Source organism: Embiotoca jacksoni, unplaced genomic scaffold (genome assembly GCF_022577435.1).
Source record: "Embiotoca jacksoni isolate LCO1_2020_lvr unplaced genomic scaffold, fEmbJac1.0.p SCAF_19, whole genome shotgun sequence".
Classification (NCBI taxonomy): Eukaryota; Metazoa; Chordata; class Actinopteri; family Embiotocidae; genus Embiotoca; species Embiotoca jacksoni.
This window is the reverse complement of record NW_027185329.1, coordinates 6,768,630-6,790,201: the sequence shown is the minus strand read 5'-3', so window position 1 is coordinate 6,790,201 and position 21,572 is coordinate 6,768,630. Positions and strand designations below refer to the sequence as shown.

The following is a 21,572-nucleotide window of genomic DNA, read 5'->3' as shown; positions in this document are numbered from 1 at the left end:
CACTGGCCAATTAGTAAGCTGTACAGTCAGGCAGCCTGCCAGCAAGTCACTCAGCCATACAACCAACCACCAGAGTCAGCCAGCGTAGCGGTGATGGCAACCTGCTGCTCCTCTCAAATTGGCTCATTTTACCCCCAGACTCTCTGACATAATACCCACTTCAAGCCCTGTTTGGGCATTAGGCACAGCTTCTTTTTTTTTTTACAAGATCAATGGCTTCCTTTGTGTTTGAACTCTTTCCGGTGGGCAGGCAGCTTAAAGTGCGGGTCCTCAGGGGCCCCAGGTTGGGACCTGCTGTTGTCTCTGGTCATCAGAGTGAAAGACGGGGTGCTTGCCCCTCGCTAAAGCCAAGATTGATTATCTGAAGGAACAATGCCGGACTGGGCGGTCCTTGAATCTGAACTGGGTGGATTTGTCTTGTTAGACTGGGAACTCCATGGGTCAATGGGATCTCATGCTCTCTCTCTCTGTCTGTGTTTCACTATGTCTGCCTTGTTCTTCCCTCCTCTTTGAGCCTAAATCTGTCTCTCCCCTCCCTTTCACTGCCTTTTCTGGCCTTCCTCCTGCAGTTACTGAACACTTTCTCTTCCACAGGGCAACAGAGAGGAGTGTGAAACCACCACTGCCGCTGAGCCCCTTTACAAATCCGTCCAGGTGTTTTTTTCTACTTCTATGACGACTTCTCCAGGATCCATCACCACTTGCTGTAAGTGCTGCTGACTCTCCTCAGATCTTCCTGCAGCCATGGCCCAACAGAGCACTGAGCTGTCCCACTGCTAGGCGACGGGGCATCCGAGAGGGCAGGAGACATGTTGGGACAGAGGCCCGGGGACCACTGCACTGAATTCTGTTACTATAGCAACTACTGTAGTAACCATGGAAACGCTATGGAGGACTGGTCTGATTTGCACTGTCATCGTCGTCATGGTTGCCACCGAGGTCGCAGGAGGTCACAGAGATGAGTTTGCTCAGTCACAAGGTGAGATATAAATCTGTCTGGGAAACAGAAAAAACAGTGTTTCTCTAAAGATTTTCTATATTTGACCCATTTTGGATAAGATGTGTGGATAAAATATTCTGACATGCTATATATACTCTAACTTTGTAGTGCAGTATCTTTGAAAATCAAAAGCAGATATCAGAAACGGTTTGTTATAAGGTCTGAACATTGCAGGTACAACGTTTGATACACTGAATGTTAACTGCTCTGATTAGCAAACACATCAATAAAACTGGCATTAAATTGCAATCGTTATTTTGTTCACTGATTAGAAAATTTTGACTGAAATCAAAACTGCTATATTCTGTTTTGGCTACACTCCTGAATTGTTGCTTGTGTTAAGCCAAGTAACCGCAACAAAGTAGCAGTATTTTTATTTTGTTAAATGAAAAAAAAAAAAAAGGTTTTGTAGAAATGTATGACCACACTTCTCAGTTAGATTTAAAAAAAAAAAAAGAAGTTGTAGAGCAAAATAATATGACAATATTTACTGTCTGATGACATAAATTTGTCTTAAGTCTGAGATTTTGTCATACCACTCACAGCATGGTAAAACAATGAGGACTTAATCAAAAGTTGATCTTATGTAGAAAATTGTGTAGTTAAACATGTGTTGACCATTTCCCATCAGAAAACAGAAGAGTATTAGACTGGTGTCACACCCTAATCCAAGGCCGGCCAGGATGGATAACAATCAGAAATTCAAGTTTTTTTCTGCGTCCTTGTCTCACTTTTAAGAGTTGCAGAGACTGGTGTTTGAGTTAAACACATTATTAACAGCACAGACTATATTCCTTTATAAATAGTGAGAAATGTTGTTGGTTTATGGTCTGTGATCCTGGCTTCATAGTTTTGCTTTAATTATTTTCATTCTTTGAAAGCAAGTTTAATGAATTTTATGGTCGAGGTACCTGGAGTAAAATCTGCTTTTCATTTCAATAAAAACAAAAAACAAAACTTAAATCTTCTCAATTTGCCAAGTTTAGATTCGAAATGAATATTTGTAAATACTTTCAGTATGTCATATTATTTCAGTTATTATGCGAGTTCAAAATATGTTTTATAGTTTCTGTAATTGTTTTTATTTGTATTTCACTTGCACAGTGCTCAGATGAGAAAAAGATGGCTGAAATGAGCCGTAGAAAAGGTTTCAGGTCTGACCGGCTGAGGTATACTCCAGGCCTGCAGGTCTGGGCTGGCTGAACTTGAACTCTGCTTCCACAAATCATGTTGTGGCACAGCCACGTGCCCGCCCCCCTCAGCCCTCACCACACAGTCTCTCTGTCTTTCTCACATTCCCACTCAAGCTGGAGTGACTAAAATCCCCCTAAACGCAAAGACATAAATTCCCCGATTGTCAGTGTCTCATCACCCCGAACAAGGCTGTGATTGTGTATTTCCTAAACTTAACCTCTGACCCCTCACAGCCATCTGTCTCTAATAGTCTGCCACACTGCTTCCTTTAAATAACCCACCCCTCAAACCCTGACGTGGCTTCTTCCCTCAGAGACTTTGTTTTCCACAGGTATAGGAAGTCAGGTCTTTAAACCTGCACTTATTGTTTTTTTTTCTTACATATGTCTTATATACCATCCCAAAAGTATATTGACACCCAAACATTAATTCCAAATGTGATGTTTTATTGTCTTATTAAAAAAAAAATGCTGCTTAATAACAGTCTACTTCTCTGGGAAGGCTTTCCGCAAGATTTTGGAATCTGGCTGCTGGGATTTGATCCCATTCAGCCACAAGAGCATTAGTGGAGTCAGGCACTGATGCTGGACGATAACACCTGGCTAGCAGTCGACATTCCAGTTCATCCAAAAGGTGTTGGATGGGGAGAAGGTCAGGGCTCGAGTTAAATTCTTCCACACCATGGATCTGCCTTTGTCGTGTTAACAAATCACAAAAGGCCACAACATTTGAAGTACAGTGTTGTCTAAAATATTATAGTGTGCCGTAATAGTAAGATTTCCAGTATTTGAATCTCACGTAGCACAATCCTCATCTTTGCATCTGTCACAGTAACTTTAGCTTGGGTCCGGGGACTTCTAACTTTTCTACTCGTGTACGTTAAAATCGGTTAATGTGCAAGAATAGTAGGAACAAATTTAAGGAAGGAACTGATTAGATTAATCTGAAGTGGCAGCCTCCCAAAAGGCGTGTCTACCCTCACCACATCGTCACCTGGAGTTTCTTATTTGGAACGGAGGGGCTTTGCTCAAACTATTTAAAAAAAAAACACCCTTGACCAAAAGGACGCAAAGCATTAGAAGGGGATACACACATACTTTTGGCCATGTGTGTGTATTAATTACTTTCCTATATGGACAACCCAGACTGCATACCGGAGAAAGACAAGCAAGACACAGACAGATATATAAACAGAAAAAAAAGTGTGAGTGAGGTTGCGATTGTTTTATACACACCATCTTTTAAAAGCTTCCTTTAAAGCTGCTTCTAACAAGTCTCTTATCTAAAGGTGAACGCTCCTCCCATCATTTATGACTCTCAGGCTTTATGCTGAATAGTTACAGGGTCTTTCTGCTCTTGTAGTATTTGCTTCAAAGGGGGCTGAGCAGCAATGTTTGGCCTGAGGTGCCATGGAGGTGTGTCTGACAAGGAGGGAGGGGCGCTTTTCCATCCAGAGTACTTCCTCCCACTATTTTCATTTGGCGATAACAGAGCCAGAGTTGTATTTATCAGCACCGACTCGTTAGGGTGTTTTCGCCTGTTAAATTTAGCAAGCATGTTTCCACTGTCAGTTTGCTTTTTGTTTTAATCGCTCCTTAACATTTTAAAATTCCGAATTAGTTGATTAACTTTTGCACTATTGGCTACAAAAATACTATTGGCTACACTCGTTTTTGGTCACACAGGCGCTGATGTTGATCAAGCAATGTAATTCGGATTACCCACTCATAAAAGTTATAGCTTCTGCCTTCTCGATGCACATCATAGTGCTGCGCTCCATTCGCATGCAACAGGAACAGTCTCTGAACCTTTAAATCCACCCCCACAGGTGACTGCAAAAGAACTGATATGCAAGTATGTTTGCCCTGATGCAAAGAGATCAAATTTTATAATGTGAAAATGACAAAAGAAGCTATTGTCATTGGCATGCATGTAATTGTCTTGTCTTCTGGTAAACCGAATACGCATAAATGTGATTAACAAGTCAGTTTACATACTGTGTTTGGATAGTTTAATTCTGCAAACATTGGCAATATAACACTGCTGCTTTGAAGTAACATCTGGTGTGTATCTGTTACTATGGGGAAACAACAAAAACTATCAGACAAACAGGATTTATAACAATTTTAACCACATTTGTCTCTCACTGCCTCCAGCTGAAGGTGTTTAATAAAGGTTGTTTTGCGGTCATTATGTCTAGATTTGGCATATTAAACAGTTAAGTCAATGTTTTTTTTAAATTTTCTTTAGATTAAATCAATCCGTAACAGCTACACGTGTGTTGTTTCCCTTGTGGTGTGGGCAGACATTCTGTGGGAACGAGAGGGGCTGGTTGGAAATCCTGTGGAGAGAAGGCTTAGGTGGGTTTTTAAAGAAAACACTTCCGCTGAAACCTTCATTTCAAACTGCAGGCTAATTTATTTGCTGGTTTTCATTACAGTTTATTCTGTGTGAGGTCTCATTAATTTCTTCCAGGGAGGTGGCTTATATCTACTTTATTAACACCCTCCCCTCATTTTCTCTTCAGGAGCTTTTCCTGTGCTTGAAAGGTAATGGTAATACAACCTGCCTGATTACTTGTTGTGGTTTGTGAAAGCAGGATGGATATGTTGTGGAAACCAGCTCAGTGCTCACAGGAACATAACACTTTTGAGGAATACAGCTCATAGGGTTTTGGTGCCTTCACTGTCAATTGGAAGTTCATTTGAAGTAGTTGTTAACAAGATTTCTTGGCTTTGTAACAGAAATTTCTCTGATAGTTCCAGTTCAGAAGTTGTAATAGAATATAGATATTTTTGCAAATATTTGAATCAAATTTGTCATTTTAGTTCTCTTTTTAACAGTTTTGAAAGTTTTCAGAGAAATTTTTTAACTCTTAATGAATCATCAACAAAACCTTGCGTTGCACCTGCTTTTATGCTCAGGGTATAACAAAAGCCTGAAAAGCCGTGATGGAAATAATGTTGCAAAACCTTACGGTGAAAGCCTCACTTAGTAATTTCAGTATTGAGAAAAAAAATTGCTGAGATTTCAGATTGTGCAGACTTTCTTAAATGCATTTAAAACTCTTCATTACTAGACAGCGTGACAAAGTATTACACGTCTAATCTGATCTCTGATGAGACAACAATTGCATGAACTTTATCTCTCCACCACTAAACGCTAAACAAATCAGCCATTATCTAACAGGTTAGTCGAGTACCTTTAAACATATAGCAAGCAAACCGCTAAAGAAATTCTTTCTGCTTCACGAGTCGGCACAGACCAAAACCAACCAGCAAAAAGACTTCATTACACAACTGTTGGCTCATAGTGGCTCAAGTATGTTTTGCCAACACAGTGGTGGAAGAAGAACGTGAAATTTCAAATGCAGAAAATGCAGACTCATTCACCATTTTTGTTCTCTCTTTGTGATTTAAGCCACTTGAAGGCTAAGTATATTTCGTGCCAGCCTTCTCGTGTCGAAAGTGCGGTGCAACCTTACGAGATTCCCGAAGGCAGCGTTTGTAATTGTGCCTGCTGTATATTTAAGCCACATCTATCTGCTGCCTACAGAGAGTCATTTTCCCCGGGTATTTAGGCCGTGTGGGAAGGGGCTGCTTCTCCACCAACCGAGACCAAAGGTTTGAGGAAAACTGGACCCATTTGCCTGTGACCTCTCCCTGTTAGTTAGCTGACGTTGGCTGTTTGGAGCTGTGCGTGTTTGGACAATAAATCTCCACCAGGCCCAGGCACAGACTGGGACAGACAGGAAGTATACAGTTTCAGGGTAACCACGGCAACATCCCTTTGGCCTCGCGAAGGAGGGGTTATTTGGAGTGGAGGGGCCTTGTCAGCAGCGGGCCAAGTCCGCAAGTTTGTCTTTGCCAACTGGGTTAGTCTCTCAATAAAAAGGCCCACATTGTTATTCAAAATAAGCAACTCCCACATCCTCAACTGTTTTTAATTAGAGCCAATTAGATTAAGATGAACTTTGGCTTTATGTAGTTAAACACTGATGATAACTTTATGCCTTCTTTATTTCTCCCTCTGTTAGCTGCTTTCCTGTCCAGTCTCGGCCAGTATGAGATCGCCATCCCTGTTCGTGTAGGACCTGATGGAAAGATGATGGACGCAGAAACTTCTCAACACCACCAAAGAAGACGACGCAGCACTGAAGACAGGCTGCCTGACTCTGTATTACAAAATATTTACTCGGATTTATTTATTTTTTGTCCTGTAGCTACACACATCTTTAAATTACTTGAATATATCTATATATCTCTCTTTCTCTGTCTCTTAGCTCTTCTACCAGCTGTCCACATCACGGAACAACTTTCTGCTGAACCTGACGCTGCAGGGAGGCCTGCTGTCACGGCAGTTCAGGGTGGAGTACTGGAAGAGGGGTCGATTAGCCTGGAGCCACCCTTACTCTCCGCATTGCCACTACGTGGGACACCTCCAAGACCAACCGCACTCCAGCAAAGTGGCCCTGAGCAACTGTAACGGCCTGGTAAGACTGAAACCTCGCAGTCTAATCCACAGCTAATACACTGAGTGAGGTCAGCACCCACAGCAGCGCTGGTTCAGCAAATAAGGGATCAGAAACGCTGGATTCCAACATCAAAGCATTACATTTTAACAAACCTTGAATCCTCAAGACAGCCTTAATCCTCAGCCAAACTGACCAGTGTGGTCTTTTTGTCAGGTCCTTTTAAACTTCATCTCGAAGGAAGGATTCATCCTGAAAGAGTCACTTTATTTTTGTATTCTCTAGATTGTTATTCCTACAGATAAATGACAAGTGTAAAAGACGATAAGGTGAAAAGAATCCTGTGCTATCATCATTTCCCTCCAAAAGGTTTATGCCATGTTCACGTCATAGGGGATGGATGTTTGAGGTGGAGAAGATTCTCATGTTTTCGACAAGCCAGGACAGTTGATCTGCAGTTGGTTGTAGGAGGGTTAAAAATATAACTATATCCGTTAAATGTTTAAGGGACGATAGAGCGCGTTGCCTACTAATCGTAAGGTTGGCGGTTCAAACCCTGTTTCCTCCCGTCCACATTCGGAAGTGTGCTTCGGCATGAAACTGAACCCCAAGTTGCTCCCGATGGCAGGCAAGCACCTTGGATGGTAGCTCTGTCGCCATTGGTGTGTGAGTGTGAATTGGTCAATGGGAGGCAAAAATTGCTTTGCGAAAAAAAGTGCTTTGTAGACTGCTAAGAAGGTAAAAAAAAGAAAAGCACTACGTAAGTGCAGACCAGTTTGTTTGTGACAGGAGTTTCCAGAAAATGTCAGTTTCTTTGTCTTAATTTTGTCTTGGATGTTGACATGAACCTTGTGTACATGCCAGAAACTGTTTTTTTTTTAATAATGGCTGATGATAATTGTGCACGCTTGTGGACAGTCTCTCCTCAAATACATCAATGGTGTTTTACTCAACAGGTTTCAGAAAGTTCTAAAAATTTGTTAGAAGTAGGGACGACCCAAAGGGTCAGTGGTTAGGATGCATAAAATACGTGCTTTGCTTTTGCATCCCTGATTTCGACTCCCGCATGGCCAGATGGTGGCAACATGTCATTCACCTACTCTCTTTCCCACATTTCCTGTCGATCGCCGCTTCACTGCCTGAATCAGACAAAATGACAAGAAAACAATCTTGTCTATAATTGTCGACATCAACCCTCCTAATTCTTCTCTTATGTTTTGGACACTAATTGTTAGATAATCTGACAAGCACTTTGTTTGAAGTTTGAGAACCATAACTTTTACCTATGAACTACAATGCATCAAGTTCTGATGTGCTCTCTTTGGGCTGTTATAAGGCCTTCTGGAAAACGTAAGATATTGTTTAGCTGTAGCCATCTTACCTCACAGCCTCCCAAAGTGGACTGATTCAGCCCTGAGAAAAGCATCGATTCCATTTCATTTACTTTTCTCATGAAGTTATCTCAGCACACCATAACAGAGGCCTGGCATCTGTTTGTTGATGCTTCAGACTTGGTTCTCGTCTGAACCCCCTGACTGGATATTCTGAATTGTGATGCATCATTTTGTTGGCTGAAAGCACTCTGCTGTATTCATAGCACCGTGTATCTGTGTATCCTCTCACTACAAACAGCAGGCCCCACAATAACAGTTGTATACACAGCTGAGGATTAAACATGTTCACAAAGCGTTAATAAGCCGCACACGTAATTACTGTTGGTCAGACCAGCATGAGCACATTCACCAGCGAGCGGGCTGTGTGTCCAGAGGAGCATCACTAACTTTATTATGGGATTAAAGGCGCTTTCTAATCTGCCGCAGCGAGTCGAGTGGAGACGCTCGCTCTGACCGGGGCCAACACATCTGAGCAGAATCAAAGGAAGTGTTAGTGTATCGCTCGCTGTCTCACTCTCTCGTTTTTCTCGCTCCCATTCACTCTTTCATGCTCTCACGTGTGTTTGTTCTGTGGGTTCCTGATCCTCTTCTCAGATGGGTCCAGCGGTCCCCACAGAGGTCCCCGTGAGGGGAACAGTGTGTGTAGAGCTGAACACAGAGCGATACGATTATCCAGTTGTATGTGTAATTTTTAATATGAGGAGCACTACTTCACTGAACTGCAGTTGGAGACTTTGAGACTCTGGAGATGCACACCGAGTAATAATGACATATTTTAGGGTCGTGTTTATGCTGATGAGTGTAAATTCACATCTAATAATAAGAATCCTGTGACTGATAATATTGATAATAATTTCAAAACATAGGACATGATTTTTTTGTACCTTCAAGGCCCTCCACACTTCACATGTTTTTGTTTTGCCAACCAACAGCAGAGGTTATTTGGGACACATCATCAGTTGAGTACCTGAGCCTCATCGGGTGTTTCGGTGATTCACTCACAATTAACCCTCTGTTGAGGTAATAGGTCATAAACCCTGTCACTGTAAATGAGGATAAAAAATATGATCAATTTTAGTTTTTGAAACGGATTCTGATGAAGTTTATTCTTGACCTTGAAATTAATTTTTTGGTTCTCAAAGTCCACTACTTATCAGCTTTTTGTTTTCATTATTTTGTGATTTCACTACATTATAATGTTGTTTTATTTCCGTTAAAAAAAAAAGTGCATAAAAAAACAATAACCACTTGTCAACATCTTCAGTCCTGGGTCATCACAAAGTTAAGCTGTGCAGCCAAATGTTTATTTTGTAGTAATGAATAATTCTGTAGTGGTAAATAACCATGGTGCTACTTTAGTTGAAGTAAATTACATTACATTAAATTTCATTTAGCTGACGCTTATATCCAAAGCGACTTACAATAAGTGCATTTCAACCATGAGGGTACAAAACCCAGAACAACAGGAATCAAGAAAATACAATTTCTTCAAGAAAGCCAAACTACAAAGTGCTATCAGTAAGTGTCATTTTAAGTGCTACTAAAGTTCTACTGTTCAAGGTGAAGTCGGAAGAGGTGTGTTTGAATGAAAGTGAACTGGATGGTAAGGGGGTTAAACAACTGTGTTACTACCGCGCAAGTAAATAATTGTTTAAATTAGATGTCGGTATATAGGTTTTTGGAAATTAGTTTCAGCCTTTTCTTTAATAGATTGATCTGTATTAACTTTATGAGCTTTTGTTACAATGCTCATTTGACAGTAAACAAAATTACTGAGATAATTAGTGAAGATTAGGACAATCTTTCACTGTAAAGTTTATGATATTTTTGTCATGATGGCAACTGTCCCTGTTCTGTTCTTCAAATCTGTGTCTCTGCAGCAGGGGGTGATTGTTGCAGGCGGAGAGGAGTACCTGATCGAACCCCTTGTCTCACCAGATAACCAAACCAGGACAGAGAGGGGGGATAGAGCAGAGGGGCGCCCCCATGTGGTTTATAAGCGGTCATCGCTGCGCCATCAGTACAAAGGCCAATCGTGTGGAGTCATTGGTGAGAGCAAAGATATTCTGGTCTCTTTAGTAGCAGCAATGAGGTCTAGACTGGAGGAGTAAACAGCCCCAGGCTGATCTGCACTGCAGCCAGCAGCAGAAGATTGCGGTTGTGTCTTGAGTTCCCAGTTGTGATTAGGCGTGACTGAGTCTGTGTTACAGGGCGTTGCTGAAAAAGCAAAAGTATGTTGTTCAGAAAACCATTTTTTGACAAATAGAAGTAAAAAACAGTTTTGTAACGTTGTGTTTTAATTCTGCTCCGCAATCATGAGATGTTTGTTCAGGCAGCATTTTCTGGTTGCTTGGTTCAGTATTTGAGCTGATTATCATTAACTTTCTTCCCAGTTATTGCATATACAAACTGTAAAGTGAATAATTAAAAAGTATATGTATAACTAGCTGGACTGCTGCTGCGCTTTCTTAGGTTTCTTTTGACTATATGCTTTCTAAACGTGAGTGTTTGTGAACTGCCTCAGACGAGAAGCCAATGAAAGGTGCGTCATGGTGGCAGCGGACTCTGAAGACGCCTCCTCATCATGTTGGCCGTGGCCAGCTGCCTCTGAAGCGCTCAGTTAGCCGGGAGCGCTACGTGGAGACGCTGGTGGTAGCTGACAAGATGATGGTGGGTTACCATGGTCGCAGGGACATCGAGCAGTACATCCTGGCTGTCATGAATATTGTAAGTTTCACAACACAAAAGATATACTTTAACAATGCACTTTCCTGATGACTTTTCCCAGAGTTATTCTTTGTGAATAAAATTGGGAAGTCACTCTTTTCTTCATGCCAAGTTTCACCATAAAACACAATCGAACTGAGAGGATGTGGTGAAGATCTTCTGGTTTTGTCTTGTTCAGCTTTTCTAAGCTGAACTACACAAAAACAATCCATCGGCCAATTGTGGTTTGGTTACTTGGCTTAATTAAAAAAAACAACAAAGGAACAGTTTGCTGTCCACAACGAAGATTTTTTCAAGGGATTAAAAAATTGTTGGAAAGAACAGAATGCCTCCAGTGTAGAAATTTCAGTGCTTCTCTAAGTCCATTTATAATGCATTTATGTGTGTAAAAAAAAAATAAAAAAATTAAGTTGAAATAAATTAGATGTAGGGTTATTCAGTTGCATGGAAATAAACAAACAAATATACAAACAAACAAACAAAAAATGTGTTGACTGGTTTGTCCTCGGGTGGCCACATGTTTTACTCAGACAAGCCTAGGCTATATGTCATTGTCGGCATTAGTTCTGTCAATACGGATCTCTTCACACACAGTTAATCACTTTAAAACCACACACACACAAACACATGTTCGGAATGCTTTTAATGAAAGGTTGGTCAACAGACAAAGATGGTTGCATCCGGACTGTTACAGAACAAGATAAATTTACAGTGTCTCTTTAGTGGTGTGAAGCAAAGTGGACTAAATTACACCAGACAGCAATAATGACAAGTGTCTGAGTGCAGCTTCAGTGCTAGTAGTGGTTTCAACTCTGGTCTTCTTTGTTACTGTTGGTCCTCTAATTCTGATAATTACTGTACTCTCAGACTACTCCGTCTTCTGTAATGTTTGGCGGTAGCTTAAAGTCAATCTTGTTAGGGACACAACAAAGGAATGCCCTATTAGCCCAATTTTCTTTTCCCTTGCCATTGAGCAGTTAGCCTGGGCTGCATATATTTACCCAGACTTTCCCAGTGTGATGATTGGATGGTCTGTACTTTTTGACAAGTAGTTGTAGTTTATCCCTCCATTTTCAGGACAGGGCTTTGCTTTCTGGGATTTATCTTGTAATTACAAATGTATTTATGATGGATTACTCCTGTTTCTGTTTCCAGTGTTGTCTCAGCTGCACTGTAATATGCTCCGCTGGTGTATCAGCCGTTTTTAAGACTGGCCTTTTCTTGTTTCCCTGGAGGTCAGGTTGCCAAACTGTTCCAGGATTCTAGCCTGGGGAATGCAGTCAACATTGTCGTGACACGGCTCATCCTACTCATGGAAGACCAGGTAAATGAACTTTGTCAGCTACTGTAATAGCCATACAACCCTCCTCTCCTCTTTCCATGTCTATCTGCTCTTGCCTCTCATTACCCCTCTGTCCAGACGCCATCAAGCATCTATGAGCTCCTTATTTGTGTAAAATTATTGGCTTAAGTGTCTTTTCCCTGCACCACTCCCAGTGGACTCTGAGTGTGTAAGTGGGTCCTGTGAATGCTTTCTGTAATGACAGGAATGAGAGGATGTAAGGAAGCAAGGAAGAGAGAGATGATTGAGGAAAGGCAGAAAAGTCAGGGAATGAGGGGAGTTTTGTACCTGTCAGACAGAGCTGCTTTGTGACTGTCCTGCTCGTTACTGCGGTGAACAGTGACCTCTCTGACCACTGCAATGACGCACGTCCAGGGTAGAGGAAATCTCAAAGTTAGATTTAGACGCTGATGTGTTTTACATCAGCGTCTAAATCTGCTTCACAAGAGGCGACGGACAAACCCATATGTAATGCATTTACAGTACCAGAGAACACCATCAGACATGATAGACCAGACCAGATCATGATGTCATGATTAATATCTCCTGGACGCACTAGCTATGTGACACTATGGCCCACCAGTTTATCCTCCACTCAGACACCAGTTGGATGGCCTGCCCAGGGCATGAATCCTGATGACTTTGGTGATGCCTTGCCATGAAATTCACTACACACGTTCATATTCTCTGGGATGAATTTTAACAATATAAAAATGTGAGTTTTCATTGAGGACCACAGGTCATCAGGTAAAAAAATGTAATCAGTACTGAAGTATTTGCCGAACATTAGTGGTAGTATGGTAACATGCTCAACTAAGAAGAAGACATGTTTTTTTTCTTGTTGTAGCATGTTCATGTTAACATTGGGATCAAACCCCACCGTGCCTAAGTGCACCCTCACAGAGCCGCTGGCATGGCTGCAGACTCCTGTTGCATGAAGTAAGTGAGTGACTGGAGGTAGGAAAGGACATCGAGGGAGAATCCACACTTGACCACAACGCATGCGTTCAGCTCATAAAAAGTGCATGACCTTACAGGCATAGCTCAGGAGATGACATCTGACTACCCAGTAAATGACCTTATTAGCCTGCCATTAGCAGCATGTGGTGAGACGGTGCGGCCGGCACCATCGTAATGTTAACCTTCTATCCCCCTGACAGATGAATCATACTGAATTAAAGGGGCATTACAGTGTGGCTTTGAGGTTTCCTCCATAGCTGTCTTATTAGGGAACATTTATGATTCATACTATTCATACTGCCTCAAAATTAGCTCCATAATTTACTGCTCGGATGTGTTCGTTATCTGTCGGAGTAAAGAAGTAAATGCTAGGATCATTAGCGGTGGGCAGTATTAGTGTTGTTATTCTAACTCCATGGACCGTTAAGGTTGAGGTCAGGGAAGGACTGAGAGTAGTCTCTGTGAGTGGTTCTGTTGGTGGTTTCCAGGTCTGAAAAAGGCAAGCTGCTCCTGGAAAGGAAAATGAGGCCAGCGGTGAGCCCTGAAATGAGGGACTGTGGGATGAGACAATTACTAGTTATGTCACCACATGCATTCCTGGGTTACGAGTTCTCGCCAGCTGTGGCCAGCACAGCACTCCCTCCTTTGCTTCTCCTCTCTGCAGCCTCATAACACTGTGAAGGTGCAGAGATACATAGTTTTCACAGCACGGAAAGACTAACATACTATAGTGGAAAAGAAGCCTAAATCACTGGGTTATCATAGCTTTATTGGGCTACTGTGATTGTTGGAATGCCTTCTTTGTTAACATTGGAATAACTGTATATTATTGAATTAAATGACTTTGTATAAATGTATGAAATGCATGAGATTTTTTGGTGTTTGGAGAACAAAATGCATACTTTTATTTTTCAAATTTGCTTTTGCGTCTGCGTTTCCTCTCTTGTCTCTCCACCAGCCAACGCTAGAGATCAACCACCATGCAGGGAAGTCTTTAGACAGCTTCTGTAAGTGGCAGAAAACCATCCAACACCGGAGCAGCTACGGGAACGCCATACCAGACAACGGCATCGCTCACCATGACACCGCCGTGCTCATCACCAGGTCAGAAATACAGAATGAAAAACTTGTCTAATTGGAATGAGCAATTGTTCTGGAGCTTTCTTCATATCAATAATTGTAATTTAGAACAAAATTGTCTGTTGAACACTGTCCGTTAAGCCAAAACAAAATTTCCACTGCAACTTCTTCTCAATAAGAATAGGTTTAGTCTGTTTCCCTGTTCATATAAGGGTTAAAACAAGTCTTTCCTCCAAGATGAATTATTACATTCCCAGCCCCTCTCCTCATCTGTCGTCATTTAGCCAAGTCCAGGAGAGTTAGGCTGTATCTTGTCCTGCCTGGGGTGACAATATCTGGAGCCTCTCTGCACAGCTCAGAACAGGGACAGAAACATAAAAAATATATATATTACAGGAAAGAGAGGGACAATGACAGATTTATTTTTTCTTTAAGAAAGCAGCCCAGAGAAAATGGAGAGACACCCTGAAAGGATGAGGAAGCAAACAGAAATGAAAGCAAACCTGCAATGAAGCTGACAGTTGTGCTTTTTCTCAGTTTCCTCTTCATATTCTGTAACGGCACTCTCTGCTACTGATACTGCTGGTGGAAAACAGGCAAAACTGGTGGTTGCATATTAAACAGATAAAACAGTGATGCTACTGACTGAGGAATGTGCAACAGCGAACAATACAATCACGGTTTGGGTATAGTCATCTGAATGCAGTGGGGCTGCGCAGAGCTGCCACAAATACTTTCCTATTGTTTTTAACATAATGTGAAATAAACTTGTGCTGCAAGGGGTTAACAGTCAAATAGACGAGGCATAAAAACAGATAAATGTCATAACTTTTTTGAGATGTGGTTTCGGTGGTGACTTTGTGGGAACTGTTGGATTTTACGACAGCATTTATCAAGCAGAGGATGGAAGCTGTCCAGACAGATGACACCACAGAGACCAACCATGGTTTCCGGCTATTGTTTCTTTGTAACTATATCTGTCTGCTATCACTTCTATCCACTGTCCCTCCATAAAATGTGTGTCTGTCTGTCAACATCTGGGAACATGCTGCATGTCCATGCCATGTGTGTTTGTATGTGTCTAAAATCAGTTTTCATTACGTGCTGTGTCTCTGTTTGGGTGTATTATAGAGTCTTAGTTTTAAACAGCCTCATTTATTTTCCTTCCCATCTGCAGGTACGACATCTGCATCCAAAAAAACAAACCCTGTGAAACCCTCGGTAACACACACACACACACACACACACACACACACACACACACACACACACACACACACACACACACACACACACACACACACACACACGCTAAAAATGTGCATACTTATGAATACTCCCCTCAACATAATGCATTACACCCCTGCTCCTAACCTTTTCCATCACATCTACATACCTAACACCAACCCTAAACCCTAAGCTGACCCTAAACTCTAAAACACAGTCTTGTCCCTCTTGGCATTAGAAAGATCCAGATCAACTAGAGTGTTCTTATTTTCCAAAAATGCCCTCTCTTTAATGACTTACGACTCAAACTGGTCCTCACAGCGTTGACATTAAGTGGACACAACTTCTCATTCATGCACAAAAAAAAAATGGACTGCACATCATGTTTGACTTTGTAACTTACAAGGTGTACTGTGTATATTGCTGTTCTACTTTATCAACAATGTGAATTTAACTAAAACCAGATTGAGCAAACTCACTCAAAGAAATGTTTAAAATTTTTCAGATATATTAGGATTCTCTACAGCACAGATGTGTTTTATACTCATGTACTGCATGTGTGTGTGTGTGTGTGTGTGTGTGTGTGTGTGTGTTTGACAGGCCTGGCTCCAGTAGGAGGGATGTGTGAGCCAGAGAGGAGCTGCAGCATCAATGAGGATATCGGCCTCGGAACAGCCTTCACTATCGCCCACGAGATTGGACATACGTGAGTAACACACACGCACACACACACACACACACACACACACACACACACACACACACACACACACACACACACACACACACACAGGACAGATGGACGACCCGAAAACATAAAACCTCAGGCGATGGCTACAGCAAGCACCAAGGCACAGAAATGGGTCCAACGTAGACTGAACACATGCACTTGTCTCCTGTCACTGGGTATTAATCATGTTTTACAGTATACATTGGGGGTGACGTCAGAAATCTTTCAGGACAGGGTTAAACTCCAAATGTACAGAGATAATGCACATTAAACTGTGACCCTTCAAAACAATAGAGAAGGAGTACACAACTCATAAACATAAACACTAAATCCCTTGTCCATGACATAGATCCACGGTCCCTCTTTAGCTGAGCCTAAAACATAAAATGTTCGGGTTCCCTGAGGTGTCTCGTATTCTTAGTTGGGGCATGTCCAAGTTGATCTCTGCCTCCACAGAGAGATTGTTCTTAGATTACATCAGTTTATGTGATCTCTAACACCATGAGCCATTTCCATCAATTGGGATTGAGAGTGTGTTAATAGTTGTATATTTTCTTTCAGTCACAGTGGAATTAGTTACACGTGGGGCTCGTACAGCACCTGGATGTGTCTCTGCTTTTTATATCTGGCTCACCCAGATGATGCTGAAACTTTTTTTTACTAATCTACCTGGTGTCTGTGATCTTTATCACTTATTAAATCGTAATTCTATCATCCTGCGGGCTAGCTTTTCTTGGATACACGTGGAATAAAGAGAAGTTATTGTAGTGTCCTTCTTCCTCACTTCACAGTGCAAACAGCACTGAAGTATTACAGCAGATGGTGGATTCATCAGGGATTTGCCTTCTTAATGGTTAACACAGGTAGTTTTCAAGTATCAGACCCTGAGCCGGTGCTGTCAACATGACAGGACAGTGTGTTAATTCATGTGTGTATATACAGCGCAATCTGTTTCCCAGGCTTCAACACAATTAGCAGTTATTTTGATTTGTCCTAGGACTTGTTTTGACATCACGGTGCAGCATTAGATTAAATGCAGGCCTCCGAGTGGAGGAGGGGTACCCACATGAAAAGAAATGTCTGCTGGGGGATGAAACGCTTTCAGAACATTTATATATCAAGCTCAAACACAGCTACTGAGAGCGTTGTTGCTGTCTGCCATGAATGTTCAGGAAAAAAAATGAGACTTAAATGGACCTCTAACAATGTCTGACTGTCAGCATATGTTGTCTTTTATTTATCCTTTTACTCTGTCATGTTAAGAATGGACCAGGACAAGTAATAGTTTTCTGAAAAACACTTTTTACATATAGTACTTTGGTCAATGGGGTTCAGTCCTGGTCTGGGGACTCAGAGCTCTAAAGGTTTTCTATTCTGCAGACTTATATGTAACATATTATCATGTCAGGTGTAAAAACAATTACTCGGTCGTTAAGAGACTCTGCTACGCATTTAATCCAAAGTCAAACATAATTTCTCAGGCAAAAATACTAAACATTGACTTGTTACAACTTCTCAAATGTAAGGAGTTACTCATTTACTGTTGTATCTGATAATATATAGATTATTTTTAGGTTTAGGACTGTTGGTAAAACAATAATTTTTCTTAAATTACACTTGGCTCTTAGAGATTAAAACATTTTATTGACAAAATGATTAATCCATTCTTCAAGAAAATTACTAGAAGATCAATCCATCATAAAAAAAAAAATGTTTTAATTAGTACCATATTTTGTGTAAATTGAAAAGTTCTTCGCTGTGTTAGCATGTTAAGAATGAATGTAAACTCAGCAAGGCTTGTAACAAACAGTTATCTTAATAGATTTATCTGCTTTCTAGAGTAAGTAATTCATTCTTTGGTATGTAAAATGTCAGAAAAATAATGCAATAAAATAGGAGAGAGAAATAATATATTAAATAAAACGGACTCAAATATTGAATTTACATATAAAAAGAGAAAAGCGGCACACACTCACATTGGGAATTCCTTTTAAGATAAATAATTAATGGCCTAAATTACTATTTGTTCTTTGCAGCTGTAATTTTAGGTCTAAACTTGACCTCACATTATACAGTTTCAGTTTTTATGTTTGTTAAAAATCAAGATAGACCGGCTGCAGTGTTTTTTTTATTCAAATATATTGACATGCGAGTTCAGAAGCGGAGCCACTTTGAAGTTGTAGTTTAAATTGACATCACAAGGTTGATGTCCAATGAAAAAACAGCAGGGCACTACATTCTGCCAAAGACAAGTGTCTACAGTCCTCAGAAGATATTAGTGAAACATCTGGCCATAGAACTTTGATAGATTTAAGGTGGACATTTGTGACAGCTGCAGACTGTAATCTTTCATATGTCTGTTCTTTAGATCCCTCTTGGTTACCCACAATGATCTTTTTTCCACTGTCCCCATCGCTGCTGCAGGAGTTGTTACCCGTCCACATGGCCTCAAAGTGTTGTCACTGTATCATCATGGGCTTTAGGTTTGGGATGAACCATGACGGTATGGGGAACGCCTGTGGGCCCCGCAGCCAGGAGACCGCCAAGCTGATGGCTGACCACATCACCATGAAGACAAACCCATTCATCTGGTCCGCCTGCAGCCGGGATTACATAACCAGCTTCCTGGAGTGAGTCAGCCTATCAGATATCTGCAACACCACAAATAATTTGGTAATTAGAGGTTTGCGAAAGAGAAATTCTCATTGATGTCAGTTGTAACATTTTTGATGGTCAGAGAAACATCCAAGTTGACAGAAGGCGAATCCATTTCTATTTAATTACTGATTCTGTGGTCTGTCTAATGTTTCAATAAAACCCGATATATTCTCAGAATAAAAGACTGAATTGTTGCCAGTTATTGCATATTTTAATCTTCTCTGATGGGTGTGCTTTAGCTCAGGTATGGGCTCCTGTCTCAACAACGTCCCGCCAAAGCAGGAGTTTGTGTACCCCACCACAGCGCCAGGTCAGGCCTACGATGCAGACGAACAGTGCCGCTTCCAGTACGGGGTCAGGTCTCGGCAGTGTAAATATGCAGTGAGTACACTGTCAAGACATAATCTAATTTCATTCATGTTTTACTTTACTTTTATAGCATTTGTCATTTTAAATTGAAGTATTTATGTGTACTTTGTTTTAGTACATTTTCTATGAAAAATATGAACAAAATAAATGAGGCGGAATGTTTTTTGACTCGAAACCCAAAATAACATTTTGTTGTGCATGGCATTGTAGCCCAACCTTACTCTTGTTGTCTATGACAACTGATGTTCTAGCGAAAACTGACTGCAGTTTCATGTCTTAACATTGTCACCCACAACTGAGCAATCACAGAGCTCCTAATGTAATTTTGAGATAATATTCTGCATTTGATTTTCAAAAGCAGGATGGAGCTGGTCGCTTGCAATGGATTTGGTTTAATTCCGTTATAAACAACATACATACATCACTTTTTTGTTTTGATACTGTTCATACCATTCAAATGGCCCCAGGCGGACATCATCTCTTTATTTAGCTCTCTGCTCACTCCTGATTCCCGTTCCTCCGGTTCTCTCATTCAAGTCTCCATCTGTGACATAAAACCGCCCACAATACTTTCAATGAACAGCATGGGCTTTATTGCTTGGTCAAGTTTTACAGGGCCGGGTTCAGAGTGAGTGGACATCTGGAGTAGCAAACTGCTTTATAGACTCATTATTATTGATAGTATGTGGTCAGAGCATATGTACACAATAAAACTTAACCCCATGTGTTATAGGCATTGCTGCAGAGGGTGAAGGTGAACAAGCATGTTTCTGCTCTCGTGTCTTCACAATGATCAGAAATAAAAACACAGTTACGCGTTGTCTCACTCTATTCTTTGTTTTTCTCTTCTCTCTGTCTCTCTGTTGCCAATGTTTTTATTCTCCTCTCGCTCACACACACACACACAGGAAGTCTGCAGTGAACTTTGGTGCATGAGTAAGAGCAACCGTTGCATCACCAGCAGCATTCCCGCCGCAGAGGGAACCATCTGTCAGACCAACACCATCGAGAAAGGAGTAAACACTGACAATATTGTTCATTTTTAAGTTATAGCATCATAGGAAGGCGTTTAACCAAAAGAAAGGCTGAATATTGCAGGTGAAGGTAGAATGGGACCTGTTCTCCTTTTTTTTACCACAATAACAAAGCAGCACATGTCTTCATAATGAATCGTCTTGGCTGTTGTTTTAGTTTGATGAGATGTTTTCTAATAACAATATTTGTAAGATTAACCGTGTCAGCCTGAAAAACAAATTCAAAATGTTCCTGCGGTTGTGAGCCATGTGCTATTCTTAGTTTAGTTTATTTTCTTTTAAAATGATGATTTATATTATATTTGCTGAGGACTGCAGTTATTGTACTGTATTCATGCCTATGAGTCTTACTTACCATGCTTACGACTGCTACTATATCTAAGTTTATCTCTGTTTATGGGCTGCAGTGGTGCTACAAGAGGGTGTGTGTGGCGTACGGGACTCGTCCAGAGGGTGTGGATGGAGGCTGGGGTTTGTGGTCACCATGGGAGGAGTGCAGCAGGACGTGTGGAGGTGGAGTCTCCTCCTCTGTCAGACACTGTGACAGCCCCAGGTAATAATCTTAGCTGTGACCAATCTGAACTGCATTTTTAGGATTTACAGTCAAACTGATATCTTCCTAGATGCTTCAGGACAGAAGGGAGGAGAGCATGTGAGAAAAACATGTGTTTGAATTTAACATTGAAAATAGTCAATAGCCATCTTTTATTTATCTACAGTTGTGAGTCTTTATTCTAAGTAAAGGTGGAGGAGAAAATCAGTCCAGAATAGTACTGAAATATTTTCTGTGTCAATGTTAAATCAATACAAAGACATCAATTGTCATTGTTTGATTGTATGGAAAAATGTGAGATGGTGAAATGTGTTATTGATTATGCCACATTTACTGTATAGACAACATAAACAAGTTAATGTTCCTGTGATGTCCCTGTAGAGACTTAACAGTGAATATAAAATACTTAGATTTCGATGTAGTTTGTAAGGTCGCTGTGATTTTAAATATTCCAATTATATCTCTTGATTTTATCCAAATGTATCTTTGAATTTATTGTATAGAATATTCTGTTTGAGTGGTGGTAAAAGGGCAAAATGTGTGTAAGATGTCTTATATATTTGTCATATAAACAGTTTTCAAATTTGGATATGATATATTTGCCAATACTGCTGGTATGAAATCAACGAGGGATTGGCCAGAAGTTAAATGCTCCATCTTCATCACTCCACACAGAAAACATTGGTCATTCTTTTTAAATTCAGAGCATTCTTGCAGGCAGTGGTGGAGTCTGAATCATCACAAAACAACCGGCCTTTCGAATCAGTCACCAGATGCCTCATCTTGAGTTGATTAAACTGAGAATAGATTGACCCAAATCTGAGGCCAACAGT

At 40.9% G+C, this 21,572-nt stretch overlaps 1 protein-coding gene across 1 annotated transcript in view; it reads left to right on the top strand.

The window, feature by feature from the left end:
- Window positions 1-21,572, top strand: part of adamts10 (ADAM metallopeptidase with thrombospondin type 1 motif, 10) — a 45,365-nt gene that overhangs the window by 4,800 nt on the left and 18,993 nt on the right. The window contains exons 2-14 of the mRNA XM_069153233.1: window positions 595-979; window positions 6,231-6,370; window positions 6,477-6,686; window positions 9,940-10,108; window positions 10,584-10,786; window positions 12,027-12,110; window positions 14,047-14,192; window positions 15,346-15,389; window positions 15,996-16,101; window positions 18,609-18,755; window positions 19,023-19,164; window positions 20,061-20,168; window positions 20,594-20,739. Coding sequence (XP_069009334.1) covers window positions 877-979; window positions 6,231-6,370; window positions 6,477-6,686; window positions 9,940-10,108; window positions 10,584-10,786; window positions 12,027-12,110; window positions 14,047-14,192; window positions 15,346-15,389; window positions 15,996-16,101; window positions 18,609-18,755; window positions 19,023-19,164; window positions 20,061-20,168; window positions 20,594-20,739 — 1,748 coding nt within the window. The 5' untranslated portion in view covers window positions 595-876. The remainder of the gene's footprint in view (window positions 1-594; window positions 980-6,230; window positions 6,371-6,476; window positions 6,687-9,939; window positions 10,109-10,583; window positions 10,787-12,026; window positions 12,111-14,046; window positions 14,193-15,345; window positions 15,390-15,995; window positions 16,102-18,608; window positions 18,756-19,022; window positions 19,165-20,060; window positions 20,169-20,593; window positions 20,740-21,572) is intronic.